Source organism: Columba livia, chromosome 23 (genome assembly GCF_036013475.1).
Source record: "Columba livia isolate bColLiv1 breed racing homer chromosome 23, bColLiv1.pat.W.v2, whole genome shotgun sequence".
Lineage (NCBI taxonomy): Eukaryota > Metazoa > Chordata > Aves > Columbiformes > Columbidae > Columba > Columba livia.
The window spans coordinates 1,826,176-1,843,946 of NC_088624.1; the positions used below are offsets into that span (position 1 = coordinate 1,826,176).

General features: G+C 64.4%; 2 protein-coding genes across 2 annotated transcripts; one reads left to right on the plus strand and one right to left on the minus strand.

The window, feature by feature from the left end:
• Positions 1-12: 12 nt before the first annotated feature.
• IGFBP4 (insulin like growth factor binding protein 4) lies at positions 13-8,077 on the minus strand. Its single transcript, XM_005515650.3, has 4 exons — positions 7,241-8,077; positions 2,600-2,754; positions 2,277-2,411; positions 13-1,988 (listed from the first exon to the last, which is right to left on the minus strand). The coding sequence occupies exons 1-4, from the start codon at positions 7,599-7,601 to the stop codon at positions 1,860-1,862; spliced, it is 780 nt and encodes a 259-aa protein (XP_005515707.3). The 5' UTR covers positions 7,602-8,077; the 3' UTR covers positions 13-1,859.
• A 2,359-nt stretch (positions 8,078-10,436) lies between these two features.
• Positions 10,437-17,529, plus strand: LOC102091719 (collagen alpha-1(XVIII) chain). Its single transcript, XM_065039228.1, has 23 exons — positions 10,437-10,725; positions 10,937-11,073; positions 11,380-11,448; positions 11,612-11,674; positions 11,756-11,812; positions 12,003-12,218; positions 12,437-12,799; positions 12,999-13,118; positions 13,202-13,255; positions 13,463-13,489; positions 13,924-14,025; positions 14,237-14,281; positions 14,425-14,505; positions 14,612-14,653; positions 14,762-14,789; positions 14,958-15,007; positions 15,097-15,231; positions 15,608-15,670; positions 15,787-15,855; positions 15,988-16,056; positions 16,312-16,506; positions 16,727-16,839; positions 17,020-17,529. Exons 1-23 carry the CDS (start codon positions 10,548-10,550, stop codon positions 17,228-17,230), a joined length of 2,487 nt encoding a protein of 828 aa, XP_064895300.1. The 5' UTR covers positions 10,437-10,547; the 3' UTR covers positions 17,231-17,529.
• The last annotated feature ends 242 nt before the right edge of the window (positions 17,530-17,771 follow it).

Here is a 17,771-nt window from a genome sequence, read left to right on the forward strand (position 1 = left end):
TAGAAACACAGGAAAAGTTAAATACAGTAATTACCTTTCTTTTTTTTTCTTTTTGAAGATACAAAGGTTCAAGTTTACTGTAAAAGAGGGTCGGTGCTACATGGGAATCCGAAGGGACGGGCTTGGCCCAGGAGGAACTGACAGAAATCACATCGGCGTGGAAAACACCGCTGGGGTTGGGGAGCCTTACGCTGGTATATGATCATGTGTAAATACAGCCTTAAACTACAGGAGAGACGATATAAAACACTGGAGCCCTCTGAGCCATCATGCACCCCACCGTGGTACCCGGCCCCCCATCGTGGCGCTGCTGCGGCATCCTGCATCCCATCACGCTGTTGCCATGGCATCCTGCATCCCATCACGCTGTTGCCATGGCATCCTGCATCCCGCCATGGTGTTGCCACAGCGTCCTGCATCCCACCAGCACAGCCACATGGGACCGGCACTGTGACCAGACGCGGTCCCCAGTGTCACCTCCCTGCGCCCCAGGAAACCCATCCTTTGTGCGGTGGCACCCGGGGGCTCTGGCAGGGGCAGGGACATCCCTGCTGAAACCAGGGACCGGGGGGCAAAAGGGTGTTTCACTAAAACTGAAACATTTTGTTCCCATCAGGGGCCTTGGCAGCCACCACCATGGCCAGGGCAAAACCACACAGGAAACCCAAACCTCCCACTGCAGCCACGGAGCTGGGGGGGTGGGAAGGGGAGGGCTGATAAAACCCCCTCTGTCTTTGGCACACGTGCCATGGCAGCCAGCACGGCCATTTCTCACCTGAGAGACATTTAGGTGAAAAACTACCAGCCTAGCTTAAAAAGAAAGAAAAAAGCGACAAAAATAGTCACAATTTCTCAGCTGAGAACTTTGTGCTGGCGAAATCTGCAGATCCCGTCACTGGGGACGTTCCAGAAATTCATCCCGGTTTTGTCACGTTGGCCAAGTTGGAAGAAGCGAACACAGAAACCACGGCCGGTGGTGCCTCGTTCTGCAGAGATGGAGGATTTCAGCCTCGAGGGGCCCCCCGGCCAGTTTTAACATCCCAACAACAACATTTCTTAAATATTAAAAATGTTTGAGGAAGCAAAAAAAACACCAAACAAGCCCTTCCTGCTGGGAGGTGTTTCCTGGGTGTCCTTTGTCCCCCAGCCCTCCCCTTGGACCCAGCGCCCATGGGGACTCACCTGGGGGTACTCGACCCCCCGTCGGGATGGGACAGGTGGGACGGGACGGATGGGAGGAAAACGCTGGGCTGGGGGGCAGGGGGTCCCAGGGCTGGGGGCTGCAGTGGGGACAGGGAAGGTCTCGTATTGCTCAGTGCGGCCACAATGCCCATCGCACGGACACGATTCAGGCAAGATAGAGCCAAGGAGGGTCCCAGGCAGGCGGTGGCGAGGAGGGAGGTCTCTGCCCCCACTCCCCAGTTGCACAGGCTCCCCCATTCCTCGCCTGGGCAGCCTCCCGCCGTCCCAAAGGGCAGGATGAGGCACTTCTCCTGCTGCCACACACAGAGACGCGGTGCGGACGGCAAGGCACTGCGGACGGGGTGCTGCCGCGGCAGCGTGGGGGTGCTCGCCTCCCTCTCCCCCCGGGCAGCATCTGTCCACGCGAGTGTCCGTGCGGGATGGAGGTGCCACTGGCACATGCCGGGGACCCCTCGGCGGTGGCGGCTAGTGGTCATGGCGCAGGTCGCGGTGCTGTGCCCCGTGCCGTGGGCAGCCCATGGCGCAGAGCACAGCGGCGATCCAGGGTCCCCCGGCACCGGGGGGCTGCTCGGCGGTCACGTCCCCTCTCTTGCTCTCCTACGCAGCCCCGGTGGGTGTCCTGGCCGCGGCACGGCACGGGGCCATCGCGGTGGCGCTCACATGCTGTCTGCCAGCTGGTGACAGTCCAAGTCCCCTTTCAGCTCCAGGAAGCCCGGCAGCTTCACCCCCGTCTTGCGGTCCACGCACCAGCATTTGCCCCGCTGCCCGTCCAGCGCCGGGTGACACTGAAAGGAGGAGGGGACAGGTTTGGTGAGGGGCGCCCAGCCTGGCACACATGGACCCATCCCCATGGGCTGCCAGGCTGGGGTGACCGGCAGCTCTCGCGGGGGCTCTGCCACCCCCATCCCACCCTTTTGCAAAGGGCCCCACAACACCCCAAGGTGATTCCCACCGCAGCCAGGAGCTGCGGGTGCCACGGCCCAGCATTGGCCCATCTGTGCCCCCTCCCCAGTTCTGCAAAATACCCCCACACAAGCAACCCCCGCACTGTGACGGGTGAGAGCCCGTCCTACCTGCTTGGGGTGGAAGTTGCCGTTGCGGTCGCAGTTGGGGATGGGGATGACGTACAGGTCCTCGTGCGTGCGGGTCTGCGAGGCCGCCAGCCGCTCCAGCGCCCGGTGCAGCTCACTCTGGCACGAGCCTTGTGCCTATGGGAAACGGGGGGCTGAGCCGACAGCGGGGCTGGAACGTACCCCCCACCACGGCACCCTGGCACCCCAACCCTTGGGGCTGCTCCACAAGCACCAGCTTCAAACCCTGCTCCTGCCCCGGTGTGCTAAGCACCCATCCTGCCCTCCCCAACCCGGTGCCCGCCGCGGTGCCGCGCGGTGCTCACTATGGGCCGCGTCTCCTCGCGGTGGTACGGGCTCCCGCTGTTGCGCATCTTGTTGCCGTTGTTGACCCGCTTGGCCTGATGCTTCTGCAGGCACTTGCGGTCGTGGATGCTGCAGGGGCTGAAGCTGTTGTTGGGGTGGTCAATCTCCTCCTTCTCTGCAAGGACACAAACCCGGGGGGCTCAGTGCGCTGGGGGAGCCCTGGTGACGGAGGTGCCCCCACAGAGCAACTTGTACCCCCAGGGATAATGTGCAGCTGGTGCTGTTGGATCCCACATAGAATCACAGGCTCATCGAATCAATTTGGTTGGAAAGTCCCTCAAGATCATCGAGTCCAACCGTTACCCCATCCCTGGCACTGCCCCATGTCCCTGAGAACCTCATGTTGGTGTCTGTTCAACCCCTCCAGGGATGGTGACTCCAGCACTGCCCTGGGCAGCCTGTTCCAATGCCCAACAGCCCTTCCCATCATCACCATCACCTTCCCCAGTCCCCACAGGCATCACCCCCAGCCCCAGGTCCCCTCCTGTCTCTGTTACTGCATTGAGCTCTCCCTGCAACACCGGGAAAGGCTCTGGGGAGCTTTTATGACTCATTAGCCACGATTCATGGGCTTATTGCCATGTGTCTGTTATTACAGGGTTGCAAATGCACATTGCAAGAGCGCAGGGCAGTTGCTCCAGTGTGCTCCAGCACGAGGGTCTGGCCAACCGTGTGCCAACAGGCACCAGACGTATGGGGCTGGAAAGTGACCCTGGGATGCACAGCCAGGGAGCCCCAGGGAGCCCCCGGTGTCCCCAAAATCTGCCCGTGGGGACCTGCAGCAGGAACGGAGGCAGCGGGGCTGCGGGAGCGGGGCCGTGCTGTGCCGCGGGGCTCGGCCCCCGCAAAGACATGAAAGAAGAGATTCCTGGAATAAGAAAGTTAATCTCCCACGGGGCCAATCCCAAAAGGCGGCGCTTGGCATCCCCGCCTGCGCCAGGAGCGCAGCCAAACTGCGATCCCAGATGTTGGCAGCTGGAGGGACCGTCATGAGACCTGAGCTCTCGGCGTGACTTTATTTTTCAAAAAGCTGCCGCTTCCTCAGGTTTGAGGCTCTAAGAGGAAAGCAGCCAGGGCTCCCTGCCTGAGTTTATCCCGGGGTTGGGCTTATACTAATCAATATCGCCGCTGCCAACAGGAAAAACCCTCCCAAAGCAGGCGGGGGGTGGTCAGGGTGCAGCGGGGGTGGAAGCGCCCAGGGGCTCACAGGGTGACACAGGCAGTGGGTTTGGAGCCATAATCTCCTGCCCACCGCGTCCCCAGCCCCGGTCTCCCATCAGCACCTCGTGCATCAGCTCCCAGCAGCAAAGGGTTCCTGGACCCGCTCCCAGTTAAGCCCGGTTAAAGTTCACAGCGAAGCCCCGATCAAATCCTTTTCCTTCATTCGTGTTATTTGCTTTTTGTTTAATCTGTCCTTTTTTTTTTTTCCAGGAAATGGCTCATGCCCTTGAAATTTGAAACACAAACGCAAAGTCTCCAGGACCCCGCGCAGAGCGATGCCAGCCCCGGCGGCACCAACCGCGGGGCCATAGAGCAACGTGGGTGCTGGTGGCAGAGCCCAGCGGGGGCTCAGGGGGGCCTGGCAGGGATTATCCCTCCCTCCCCCTGCACATCCCTGGGAGAGACACGAGGAAGAGCCAGGCAGGAGGTTTGGCATTGGTGGGACCACCGTACTGAAGTCCCAGCATCTCCATGCGCTGCTCCCGTGTCATGGAAAGGCAGGACCAGGAGGACATGGACAAACTCCCCTCCTCCCCCCGCCAGCCGCCTTCAGAGGGTCAAATCTCCCGGCTTTAAAGAAAATCAGATGCCAATAATATTTTCATAAGGTCACATGAAATACTGGTGTCTCTGGGCAGCAGGGTGGCTCTTGGCCAGCACTCAGCTCTGGGTCTCTTCTCCCAAGTAAGAAGCCGTAGGACAAGAGGAAACAGACTTAAGTTGTGCCAGGGGAGGTTTAGATTGGAAATTGGGAACAATTTCTTCCCCAAAGGGCTGTGGGGCATTGGAACAGGCTGCCCAGGGCAGTGCTGGAGTCACCATCCCTGGAGGGTTGGACAGATGGAGATGAGGTTCTCAGGACATGGGGCAGCGCCAGGGGTGGGGGAACAGTTGGACTTGATGATCTTGAGGGGCTTTTCCAAACAAAATGATTCTATTGCTCTGTGGTTGTGGTTGGAGCTGGGGGAAGCCCCTCTGCTTGGTTTGGGATGGGAGTGGGTGCCAAGGAGATGGGAACGGGTGCTGCCCCATCCCGGCAGAAGGAGCGTTTCTGCCCAGCCTCCTGCTTGGCCCACAGACAGGAGACACAAACGAGTCATTCAGCATCGCCTTCAATTAATGGGAGCTGCAAATGAGGTTGGCCACGTGCCGAACTTGTGATTCACCGCGCTGAGCCCGAGGGAGCGGTGAAGGGCTCCGGGCTCCACCACGCGGCTCCCATGGGAGGAGAGTCCAGGGCAGCGAGCAAAGCCCCAGGACTGTGTGTGTGTCCATGGGAGAGGGACAAGTGTCCCACGGCTGCATCTCCACTCCCCTGTATCCCACCAGCCCAGGCACAAAGGACCCCACGTGCCCCGTGGAACAGAGGGGACACATCCACGTGTCTGTGGCCAACATGACACATGAGCTGCTGTGAGCCCCAGCACCCTCTGCATCCCCATCTGGCACCCTGGTGTCACCTGTGGGTGGTCCTTGCAGGGCCACGGTGCAGTGGGGTGGCCCAGGAGCCAGTCTGGAGCAGGACACAGGAACCAGGGTTCTGCATAAGGTCCCCAGACCCACATCCACAGGAGAGGGTCTTGGGTCAGAAGAGCAGAAACTCCTGTTCCAGAAACGCGGTTTCTGCGTGAACGGAGAGGCTCCTTCCTGGCGATGGAGCAGGGAACCATCGGCCAGCCCCTCGAAAAGCCCAGCCCCCCACTGATCCCAGCCTCTTCCCTGGAATGCGGAGCCCCCCGGGCCGAGCCCCCAGACAAAGTGTTTACTGTACGAGCTGCACGTTAACCGCTTTCCCAGCCGCCCACCCACTGCAGCCTCCGCTCGCCAGGCACCCACTCAGCCCCGGGGGATGCGGGCGCAGCCGAGGGACACCTGCTCCATACACCCCTGGTCCTAAATAGGCATTTAAGAATAGAATTTAAGTCCCTTATGCTTACCCAGAGGGGACCCATTGCATGCACCAGCTGTGCCAGGGTGCGCTCGCTGTGCCACGCATGGCTGTGGTGGCAGCGATGGAGCCCACAGCCCCCAGCTGGCACTAGGTTGCTGGAGCGGGACAGGGATGTCCCACCGGGATCTTCCAACCCCTTGGTTGGAAGCAACATGCTGCAGGGTGTCCTGTCCCGCTGTCCTGGGCAAAGGGGCTCGCTGCCGCCCTCTCCCCCGTCCTGCCACCTGCAATGCTGCAGGCATGGTGCCCAGCGGGTGAGCCCGGCTGCCACGGCCACCCACCCATCCCCAGCACGGCCAAAACACCGTGGGAAGGAAGGGAAAAAAACTGCAAGTCTGTTTCCTAAAGGCTCTGGGAAAAAATGTTGCATTACACGGGGCACGGCCAAAACCAACAGGCCTTGGCAGCCCAACGCAGCCCCAGGCCAGGCAGCCCAGACGGTTCCTGCAGGATGTGGGATGAAGACAGACAGACAGGGCAGGGGGTCTCTGCAGCGGACACCGCGCTGAGCACTCGCGACCAACTCCTGCCCATGGAGAGGAGCAGCCGCAGGGCCCCATCTGCAAAGGGCACTCTGTGGGACTCCAGCAGGGCTGCCATGGACCAGCCATGCGAGGAGGGAATGGAGCTGGGATCCAGCCCTCGGGGCAGACAGGGATGAACACTGCTCCAGCCCCTTCTGCCCCTTGGGGAGCTCCAGGTGACCCTGTGCAGGGACATGGGGCCAGGCCAGCTCACGGACCGTCCCGTGGCAGGATGCTGCTCACCCAGGAGTCGCTCTGTTCCACTGTCAAAGCCACAGCGCAACCGGCGCAGCTCTGGGACTGGGTTCCCACCGCAGAGTCCAGCACGGAGCCCAGCACGGAGCCCAGCACGGAGCCCAGCCTGACCTGCCTGCGAGGGAAGCAGGTGCCCCGAGGCCTCTTTCCTGTTTCCTCCTGCCTGTGCAGGCAGAGCTGCCGGCAGCATCCCAGGGAAAGGGCAAGGCAGGGGTCACCATGCAACGGGAGCTTCCCCAGCAACAGGGACCTGTCCCCAGGGGCTGCGAGTGCCTGCAGGACCCGGGGCTGCTCCGCCACCCATGGACTGTCTGCAGCCGGGGCATGGCAAGTGCTGAGTCCCTGGAGCCCCCACCCACGGAACTTCCATGCCCACATTGGATAAGGGTGACACAAATGTGACCACCTGGCTGTGGGACTTCAAGCAGCTGAGCGCTGCTTCATCCCCTGGGACACGCTCCACGCACTCCCACCCCCAGGCTGTCCCATCCCATCCCACCTCAGGGTCCATGTCCCACTCCAAGCCCTGTGTCCCCAACTCTTGCCAAGCAAGTAGAGAGCGGGTTGGCACAAACGGGAACTGCTCGGGGGTACTGCTGGCCAGCCGGCATCCACCCTTCACCCCTCGGCCACCCCAGGACCGGCCTTACCTGGGGGATGGAGACTCTCCTGGATGGCCTCGACGTCGGCCAGGTCCGTGCAGATGCCCTGGCCGTGCATGAGGGTGTGCAGGGGCCGGGGCACCCCCCGCGGGGGGTAGCAGCGCAACCCGGCGCCGCAGCGGGCGGTGTAGACGCCGCAAGCGGTTCCGCGGCCGAGCGCGCAGGTTGCGCAGCAGCCGCAGCCGGGTTCCCGCACCAGTTCCGCACAGCCCTGCGGGGCTTTGCACCGCGCCAGCCGCTCCTCCGAGCACGGCGGGCACTGGATCGCCTCCTCGCCGCCCACCGGCCCCGCCGCCGCCGCCGCCAGCAGCAGCAGCAGCGGCAGAGCGCGCCCGGCGGCCCCGCGCATGGCGGCCCCGCTCCGCGCCCGCGCTCCGGCCCGCTGCTGGCGGCGCTGGGCTGGCGGCGGGATCGGGGCGGCGGCGGCTTTATGCGGCCCATGGCCACACCTCCCACCGCCGGCACCGGGGCCACCGGCGGGGCCGCCCCCGCCGCCACCGGGAAGCCACCGGGGAGAGCCGCTCCCCGCCGACGGGGGCGACAGCGGCGGCTTCAGCACCGGGGAGGGCGGCTTCAGCACCGGGGCCTCTGGAGGAGCAGCTCCGGTGCCGGGCAGCCCGGAGACCTCCAGCCCTGCACGCCACGAACGCCCCCCAGTGAACACCCGCCACCCCTTCGCAGCCCCGTTGCCCCCGGCAGCTGCCCCGACACCCTGCCCGCCGCCGCCTTCCCGGTCCTGAGAGCAACTGGGATGAACTGGGAGGGGTGCGAAGCATACGGGGCTGCATCGCTGGGGCTGCGGCTAAAACCCTCAGGGTGCGGCAGCCCGGGGTGGGCTCCGGGCCCCGGGTGTCCACGGCGGGAGCAAAAGCGCTGCCAGGGAAACAGCATCACCCCCAGTCTGCCAGGGCCGCCCCGGGGCGGCATCGCCGGCTCCCCCAGAACCACCCCCGGCCCCGCACAGGGCCATGATAAGTTGAAAGCTGCCGGCATCTAGTGGCTATTTCCGAAAATCGGGAGGGAGGCGGGCGGGGAGCCCGAGCATCCCTCCCCGGGGCTCCGGGCAGAGGCGGCAGGGCAGCACCGCGGGACGGCAGAGGCCCGGGAGACGGCAGGGACCAGCCCCTGTGCTCGGGGGGACGGTCCCCGAGCATCACCTGGCGGCCTGGTGACCTGTGAGCTGCGCCCAGGTGCATCTGAGCCAGCTGCGGGCATGGGGCAGCCAGGGGACCCACCTGGTCGTGTCAGGGGGTCTTGGACACAGCCCAGGGTGGGGTGAGCCCTGGCACAAGCACAGTCTTGCTCTCCCTGTCCTGAGTGAGATGCCGCAACACCTGGGCAGGCCTTGCGTGGGCTGCATATCCCCCACACACCTGGATCATGGAGGGGATGACAAGGGGTCAGAGAGCCCCTCTCCCTGTCCTGGGAGGGGCACTGTGGCACTGTGGATGCACATAGGATGCACTGTGGCCAGGGGGAAGGCAGAGACTTGCTAAACTCATGCCATGGGATGAGCAGCGGGATCCTCTCACCACGTATGTAGCAATCCAACGGTCATTAAACACCCAGACGCTGTGGGGTCCTGGTGTGGGACTTGGCACAGCGAGTGGGTTGTGGGGCAGCATCTTGGGAGTGGGCAAAGTTTCAAATGGGATCTGAGAGGAGGGGGCTGCCCCATGGTGATGTGCAAGTGGATGCACCCGATCTGCCCTGGAGGGATCCTGCCCCTGCGCAGCAGCTCCTGCCCCAGCTCCGCTCACCGTGGGGCAGGGCTGTCCCCAAGCGCGGGTGGCAGAGCTCAACAGGCTGCTCTGTGGTGAAGGCATGAGGGGGGTCATGCTGGGGCCAAACTCTGGTTGTCCCCAGCAATTCAGTGCAGCACAGGACAGGAGCAGGCGCAAGGCCCTGTGCAGGTGTGATACTGAATGTCACCTGTTTCATCTGCCCTGAGCGAACAGGCAAGAGGAAAGAAGGTGGGGAGCAGCGAGTGAACAAAAAGACAGCTCCCCAGCATGCTTACAGCCTGGCCATGTGTGGAACAAGCTCAGCATATTGCAGCCCCCGTAAGAGGAAGAGAGCCAGCCCGGAACAGCCGCCAGGACAGCGCACACAGTGGCCGTGACTTGGGGCAGAGGCGCCAGCCTTGACACAGTGTCCAAGCCAGGGCCAAACCCAAACAGGTGCCCAGCCCCACTCGGGCTGCGGCACCTTATCAGGCCTTGGCAATGCTGAGCGCCCGCTGGGGAGACTGTTTTGTCTGCAGTAGCAGCAGTGGCAGCGCTGGCAGCCGGTGGGGCGTGTGGGGGACAGGGACACGCTTGCTGTATAGCCCTGGGAGATGTCCCCTCCTCTGCCAGGCACAGCTTCTCCAGGTCCATATCCCAGCACCATCCTGCGTGAGGTAGAGGGGCCCAGTTCTGGTGCACCCCACAACCATGCTGCCCCCCACCCCTAGATCACAGCCCTGCAGCCAGGGAGGGTGCTTGGTGCACAGAGCTCGGTGCAGCCACACGCTCCCAGCCCCAGGGCTCTTTGTGCCCCAAGTGTGGCTTTCCCAGCCTCGGAGGCTCTTTGGGGTTCCTGAGGCTGTGAGGACTCTCTCTGCTTCTCCGTGACTGTCCCCAGCAGGTCTGGAGCTGCCCCTGCCCCAGGGAGAGGCTGCAGGTCAGGGCAGGGGCAGGAGAGGAGCTGGTGGTCTGAGATGGCTGGAAACCCCCAGCCAAGGGTGGCCCTGACAGAGCTGGGGTGACACAGGGGACACGGTGACGGCACACACGTCAGGGCACAGGATTTGCACTCGCTGCAGGACCCCAGTGCCTCCTGGCCTCTCTCACAGCCCCACCCCCAGGGCTCAGCCCGGCAAACCCATGAGCCCACATCCATCCCCCCCTGGCACCAGGCACCGGGCAGACCCCACGGAGCAGCCGGCTGCTCTCACTGCGGCCAGTGCCCCCTGCTCCACTCCCCTCCTCACTGCTTCTACTCCCCATTTCCATAAGCATCTCCTCCCTGGCCCTCCCTCGCATGGGTTCCAGCAGCTCCTCCTGGCCCTGGCTCCTTTCCCTGCGGTTCCCGGCTGCCCTCCTTATCCCTGGCTGCGGTGACCCGGCCACATGGGTGCTCGGCCCCCCCGGATGCGGCCCGTGGGGCGCGGGTGTCGGGGCGGCCCAGGGGCGTGGCGGGTGGTGCCGTGATAACTGCGGGAGCCGTGCTGGGGCCGCAGGAGCAGCCGGCGTGGGTGAACGGGATGAGCCAAACACCCCCATCCTGAGCAGCCTGGCCCCAAGGCAGCAGCATGGGGTCTGGCGGTCCCCAACGCCTCCTCCGTGCGCTCTGCATCCTCTCGGTGCTGGCCGAGCATCTGCCCAGTGCAACAGCCCAGTGGTTTTACCCCCTGGGCGCAGAGGACACCACCCCGGATCCAAGCGTCAGCCCCGCGGCCCCCACGGCACCTGCTCTGGACGGGGAGGAAGGTAGGCATGGCGGGATGGGGGCACAGCCTCCCCTGCACCCCAGGAAGGAGGAGGCACCTCCGGAGTAAGACTGGAAGGTGAGGTGTGGGATGCTGGGGTGCTGGTGACACCGCTGTGGCCGCAACAAACGCTGGGAACTGGGAGTGCTGTGCCACCCCGGTCCCCCTCCAGCTCTGCTGCCTCGCACCCCATCGCCCTTTTGCTCCTGCAGATGTTGGCAGCGTGGAGCCCCCCCGGAAGGTGCTGCTGAGCAAACCCCCGCTGGCGATGGCCCCCAGAGGCCGGCAGTCCCTTGCCAGGGGGGCAGCGAGGGGTCCGGGCCATGCCCTGCCGCGCAAGCGAGGCCAGGTGCTTTTTCCCAGGCAGCGTCCCCCCTGACTCCCCCAGCCCTCCTGAACCCCCCCAGCCGCTGCTGGGCCCCTCGCTGCGTCCTTCCCCTTATCTGTGCCCTGCTCCAGCCTCTGAGCCGCAGCTCAGCCGCCTCTGCCCCCTTGGAAAGGAGCCATGGCAGCTCCTGGTGTCCCCCAGCATGGTGCAGCCTCACGGCAGCACGGGAGCTCAGCTCCCACCCCCGGCTATGGGGTGCACATGGGACCCACGTACCCCCGGAGTCCCCCCAGCCCCACGCTGAGTGTTCCCTGTCTGTCCCAGCAGCACCGACCCACGGCTGCCCCAGAGATGTTCGAGGGGAGCGCAGAGGAAGAGGAGTTCCTGCAGATCCAGGTGGTGGAGGGGACCTGGTCCCCAGGGGCTGCAAAGGGCAGCCTGGGATAGGCACCCAGGCGAGGGGTGCTGGGGGACACGGGCTGGCAGGGCAGGATGGGGACAGTGCTGCGGGGGACGGGGACAGTGCTCGGGGGTCTCCCTCAACCTCTTCTCTGCACAGACGACGGCGAAAGGGCTGACCCAGCGGGTGCTCCTGGCCCCAGAGACAGATCCTGCCCTCCAGGTGAGCTGGGCACAGGGTGCCTGTGCTGGTCCCTGCAGCCGGGGCTCCTGTCCCCCACCTCACCACTCTCTCCCCCTCCAGATGCACAACAGGTCCAGCTGCGTCTGCCCCGTGCGCCCCGGCCCTCCTGGTCCAAAGGTGCAGTGTGTGTGCGTCCCCGGGAAGAGGCACAGGGACCACCTGGGACAAATCCCTTGGCTCTTTTGGCCCTTCAAAACCTTTTCTGCTTTGGATTTGGACTCTGGCTTCGGGGTCTGGGTTGGGAGGCCAGCAAATGGAAGCGCTGGAAGTCAGGAGCTGGGAGCCAGGCTCTGTCTTTTCCCGACAGGGAGAGAAAGGCGACCGAGGGTTCCCGGGGGAGAGGGGCCAGCCCGGATTTTCTGGGGAGAAAGGGAAGACTGGCAGCCCAGGGCAGCCGGGTCACCAGGGTCCCCGGGGCCCCCCAGGTCCTCCAGGACCTCCGGGGCCCCCAGGACCACCCGGCACCTGGGGAGGCAGGAGCCCACCCATGGTCGCTGCGCTTCCCAGGGGATCAGAGAACGAGGTGAGTGCTGGGATGTGGACACGGGCAGGCGATGGCGGGTGGATGGGGGATGCTGGCACTGGCTGCGGTGCCTCTCCTTGGCTGGACCGGCAGGAATGGGGAGGGCTGGGCTGCAGGGCTGGAGGAGCAGGCAGCCCAAGGGAGGGGGACCAGGGAATGGGATGTTGCCATTCACTGACTGCTTTCTCTTTCCTGTCTCCCTCCAACCCAACACGCAGCTGGGAGCGTCCAGCCCTGCAGGGAACCCAGGACCCCCAGGCCCCCCTGGGCTGCCCGGCCAGCCTGGACCCCCAGGCTACCCAGGCCATGAAGGGCCCCCAGGGGTCCCTGGGCGGGATGGGAAGCTGGGACCCCCTGGCCCTCCAGGGCCTGTGGGACCACCCGGTTTCCCCGGGGCTGAAGGAGCTCCAGGGTCTCCAGGCTCAGCAGGGCCAGATGGACCCCCGGGGGCACCAGGACTCCCAGGACCACAAGGCCCCCCCGGGGTACCTGGGCACGAAGGACCCCCTGGTCCCACTGGACCTGCAGCACTCCCTGGCAAACCCGGGCTCCGAGGGGAGCCAGGATTCCCTGGGTTAAAGGTAAAGGCTCCCTGTATATCCATATCCCTGGGGCCAGAGCAGAGCCAGCGGTGGCGGGGATGGAGCAGCTGGGTTCACTGGACCCTCACTCTGCCCCGGTGGGCTCTGGAGCTGCCCCAGTCCTGTGGCTGCGGGGATGGGAGAGACACAGGGTGCTGAGCCCCCCGTGCTCACCGCCCCACGCACCGTGTGCCGGCAGGGCGAGAAGGGCGAATACGGACTGCCAGGCATGCCAGGGAGCCCCGGCCGCACCGGGGAGATGGGCGCCCCTGGTGCGCCTGGTCCCATGGGGCCACCAGGGCCACCGGGGGACTACAGGGTGAGTAGGGGGTCCTGGGGCTGGGGCTGCTCAGGGGTGAGGGGCAGCCCCCGTGTTCACCCCAACACGTCCTCTCTTTCCAGTGTGACTCGCGCCACGCAGGGCACCGGGAAACAGCTGGGCCACCGGGCCCCAAGGTGAGCTGGGGAAGCAGCCACCATGGGCGGTGGGGGCACAGGGATGGCATCGGCCATGGCTGCTCCCCAGTGTCAGCACCGAGACCAGACAGCCCTATGGCAGGTGTTACCCCATGGAGGGAGGCACAGCACTGTGCCAGGGGATTTGGGGGACCCGGGAACCCCTAGAGCTGGGGTGTCAATGGGACCTCTCTGCTTTCCTTCCAGGGAGAAAAGGGCGACCCTGGAGAGCGGGTTTGTAGCCATGGGCACTGGCTTGGGGGAGTTGGCTGGGGAGGGGACCCATCCCCATCCCCACACCCTGAGTGTGAACCCCTGAACCCCATATGCTGCCTCTGCTCCCCCCCACCCCTTGGTGCCAGGGCAGAACTTCTGCCTCACCTGGGTGGCACCAACAGTGTCCCCAAATGGGCATTGGGGTGGGGGGGCAGCGAGTCACACCATCCCCTGGGGCACATGAAAACACACATGAAAACACACATGGAGCGTACGCACACGTGCACAGCCATGCACACACATGTGCACAGCCCTGCACACACGTGTGCACAGCCATGCACACACATGTGCACAGCCATGCACACACGTGTGCACAGCCGCGCATGCAGCGCAGACCCATCCCCACCACCCAGCGCAGACTCTGATCATGTCTCTCTCTGTGCCTCACCCAGGGGTGCTGCTACGGGGAACACGGGTGCAAACCGGGCCACCTCCCCTTCCCCGGCACCGGCAGCCAGCCCAGCTCCTGGGCGCCCATCAGCGGGTACCAAACGGTGAGTCCTCTGGGCTCATTGAACCCCATCATGGTGAGGGGTGTTCAGGGACCCCAGACTGGCCGTGGGGACCCTGCAGCTGGAGCCCAGGCAGCCCCACAGGTCTCAGAGCCCTGGCTGGGGTGAAGGATGGAGGAATGGAAGACAGAGAGGGGGAGGACTGAGAGGGGGAGGATGGAGATCAGCCTTCATCTTCCCTCTTTCTCTGCAGGGCGGCAAAGAGGAGCCAGAGATTTATGGAGCGATCATCCCCCATGTGAGAAACGCTGCCTGGCTCCCGTTGGCCCGCTGCCCTGGCCCAGGGAGGGATGAGGGACAGCAATGGGGTGTCTTATAGCTGCCCCCGCCTCAAGGCAGCACCAAAATAGCGCCGTTCAATCCCCCACTCCTCTACCACAGGGTCTTCGAGGTCTCCCTGGGAACCCTGGACCTCCCGGGCCCCCTGGCCCCCCTGGAGCACCAGGTCTCCTCTACTTCAACGTAAGGGCCAGCATGGGCTGTGCACACACCTGTGCCAGTGTGCACACGCGTGTGAGCGTGCACAGCATGAGAGCTTCCCTGCCAACCTGCCTGTCTTTGCTTCCAGAGGCTTTACCCCAGCCGTGCCCAGCAGCCCTGCAAGCAGCCGGTAAGACACAGCCTTGCTGTCCCCAAGCGGGATCCTGTCCCCTCCCCATGTGCCAGGAAGGGCAACCCTGTGCCCAGTGACAGTAACAGACCCCACTTGCCTTTGCAGGCAGCCACTGACACAGGCTGGGCAGCAGGTATGGACATTTCTTGGGTGTTTTGGGGGCTCCAGCCTCCTCCCTTTTGCAAATCTCGCTTCCCTTCCTGGGCTCCCATCACCACCGCATCCTTGTGGGGCGACTCCCACGGGAGCACCTACCCCTGTGCCGGGGCGCCCTGTGACCCCCCTTCTCTGGGCTCTCCAGATGCTGACATCCCTCGAACGGAGCTGCCGGACTCCCGAGCTGATCTCCAGGTGTGTCCCAGCCACACCAGTGGGTGACCCCCCCTGAGGCTGTCCGGTTGTCCCACTGCTGGGCTGTGACACTCTCCATCCCCCTACAGCGCCAGACGTGGGTGTTCAGGTCCAAGGAGCTGATGCTGAAGTCGGGCAGCGCCGTGCCCGAGGGGAGCCTGGTGTACGTGCGGGAGGGGAGCAGCGCCTTCCTCCGGACCCCCACCGGCTGGAGCCGCCTCCTGGTACCGCGCACCGAGGACATCCCCCGGGGTCCCTCGCGGTGGGGGGGGTCCAGCTGCAGCCCTGGCAAGGGGCACCAGAGTGGGTTTGGTGCCAGGGCAGCAGAGCCTGGGGAGGGAGCCAATTCATAGAATCATCTTGGTTGGAAGACCCTTAAGATCATCGAGTCCAACCGTTCCCCCACCCCCGGCACTGCCCCATGTCCTGAGAACCTCATGTCCATCTGTCCAACCCTCCAGGGATGGTGACTCCAGCACTGCCCTGGGCAGCCTGTTCCAATGCCCCACAGCCCTTTGGGGAAGAAATTGTTCCCAATATCCAACATAAACCTCCCCTGGTCCCCCCCTAACCCATCTGTCTACTCGTTGCATTGAGCAGCTGGAGGATTCAGAGTCACTCTTCGCCGGTGACGATCCCTCCGCCTCCACCCCACAGTACCAGGTGAGGGGTCTGGGCAGCCCCCAGGTCTGCTCACATCCCAGCAAAGGGACAGAGTCTCCTTTGCCTGTGGGGACAGGGACAGGTTCCTGCAGGACTGTCCTCTCCTTTCCATGCAGGCAACAAAGCGGGCGCAGATGAAAGGTGACAACATGGGGACACCTGTGCTGGCCCAGACGCACTCACTGGTGAGCACTGCTGGTCCAGCCGTGCCGGGAGGGATGTGCTGGGGGGAAGGGGTTGTGTTAGGATGGGGAGGATGCTGCACCCATGGCACTGGGATGGGTGTCCCCAGGCTGACCTGAGCTGCGTTATTGCAGGTCCAGAAGCAGGAGGGACAAGGACTGCCCCAGATCCTGCCAACCACCATCGCCCCACGGATCCCCTCGGTAAGCAACACCCTCCCTGGCTCCAGGGGTGGGTGACAAGTGGCCCAACCATGCGAGAAGGGGGAGAGGTGCTGGGGGGACCCCTCTGGCTGGAGGCTTCACCCTCCTGGCAAGGTGGGAGCAGAGACCTCAACACCTGGCCATGCCCAAGCCTCCCCCAAACTGCCATCAGAGTGGTTCCAAAGAATGTTTATCGATATGGTGATAGGCGCTTTATATATATAAATATACATAATATATGCGTCCCATCCCCAGCTCCGTCTGGCTGCCCTGAACGTGCCCCTGGCCGGTGACATGAGCGGGGTCCGGGGCGCCGACCTGCAGTGCTACCGGCAGTCCCAGGAGGCTCAGCTCTACGGCACTTTCCGGGCGTTCCTGTCGGCCCCCACCCAGGACCTCGTCTCCATTGTCAAGAGGACAGACAGGACACTCCCTGTCGTCAACCTGAAGGCAGGTACCCCTGTCCCCCACGGGAGCTGCCAGTGGCAAAGCCCCATGGTCCCCGGTGAGCCTTGGCAGAGGGATCCTTGCCCGGTCCTGCACCCCGGCTGTGCTCAGCATTTGTGTTTTGGGGAGCCAAGAGGAACCGAGGGCAATTCATTGCCCACATGTGGTTGGGACAACAGCATCATCCTGGTCCCCAGCTCAGCGCCGCTTCTTGCTCCCACAGGGCCAGCTGCTGGCCAAGTCCTGGAGCTCTCTCTTCAACGGCCAAGCTGGTGCCGTCCCACGGGGCCCCATCTACTCGTTCAACGGGCGCAATGTCCTGACGGATCCCCTCTGGTGAGTCCAGTTGCAGGGTGGGCACCGGCAGGGTGTCCCCAAAAAAACACACCCCTGCCAGGAGCCGGGGTGAGGGTCTGCAGCTCCTGGCACTTGCACGGATGCAGGAGCTGGTCCAAAGAGCTGGAGGTGCCCCAAGGGGTGTCCCCCAGCCCTTCTCACCCCCGTCTCCATCCGCAGGCCCCAGCGGCTGGCCTGGCACGGATCCACGCCGCGGGGCGGCCATGCCCGCCGACGGGATTGCCAGGGCTGGCGCAGCTCAGGCCCGGGGGAGGGTTTGGCCGCCCCCCTGGGCGAGGGGAGGCTGCTGGCCGGGCAGCGGCACAACTGCTCCCAGGTGCTGGCGGTGCTCTGCGTGGAGGTGGCTTTCCCATACCGGCACATGTGGTGACCCCAGCACTGGTGACCCCCATCCGCGTGCTCCAGGCAGCCCACCCTGTTCTGCAGGGCTGGGGAAACTGCTCCATGGGCAGCGCAGGGGCAGAAATGCAGCGTTGGAGCCGCGCAAGAGCACCGAGGGGACACGGACTCTGCGGGCAGGCTGCGCCGTGCTCGTCCCCGGCTGCACCATCCCTGCAGATCCCCGTGCCCCGGGGCAGCAGGGTGACACCAGCCTGTGCCTGCCCACCTCCCTGCACCTCGAGCAAAGCGAACTTTGTCACTGCCCCAGAAATAAAGACACAAAAAAGATGTTTTGGATGAAATGCAACACTCTGTTATGGGGGGCAGTACCCAGGACATTGCCTGCTGCAGCGAGGGGCATGGTGGGGCACACCGCAGCCAGCCTGGGGACCGGAGAGAGGGTCTGGAGCCATGTGTGCACCCCTTGAAACTTCCCCGTGCATCCCAGAGCCCCTCCCAGCACATCGGATCGCAACCAGGCGGACATAGAGCCCCGCTACACAGCGCCCGCTCCCTCCCGCTTCTATTGG

Excerpts from the sequence above, each read along its gene's own strand:
- IGFBP4 (XM_005515650.3), bottom strand. The coding sequence starts at position 7,601 with ATGCGCGGGGCCGCCGGGCGCGCTCTGCCGCTGCTGCTGCTGCTGGCG. Across the intron at positions 2,755-7,240 it reads GGAGAGTCTCCATCCCCCAG|AGAAGGAGGAGATTGACCAC; the intron begins GTAAGGCCGGTC and ends GTGTCCTTGCAG. Across the intron at positions 2,412-2,599 it reads GCGAGGAGACGCGGCCCATA|GCACAAGGCTCGTGCCAGAG; the intron begins GTGAGCACCGCG and ends CGTTTCCCATAG.
- LOC102091719 (XM_065039228.1), top strand. The coding sequence starts at position 10,548 with ATGGGGTCTGGCGGTCCCCAACGCCTCCTCCGTGCGCTCTGCATCCTC. Across the intron at positions 11,813-12,002 it reads CCGGCCCTCCTGGTCCAAAG|GGAGAGAAAGGCGACCGAGG; the intron begins GTGCAGTGTGTG and ends TTTTCCCGACAG. Across the intron at positions 15,856-15,987 it reads TGGCCCAGACGCACTCACTG|GTCCAGAAGCAGGAGGGACA; the intron begins GTGAGCACTGCT and ends GCGTTATTGCAG.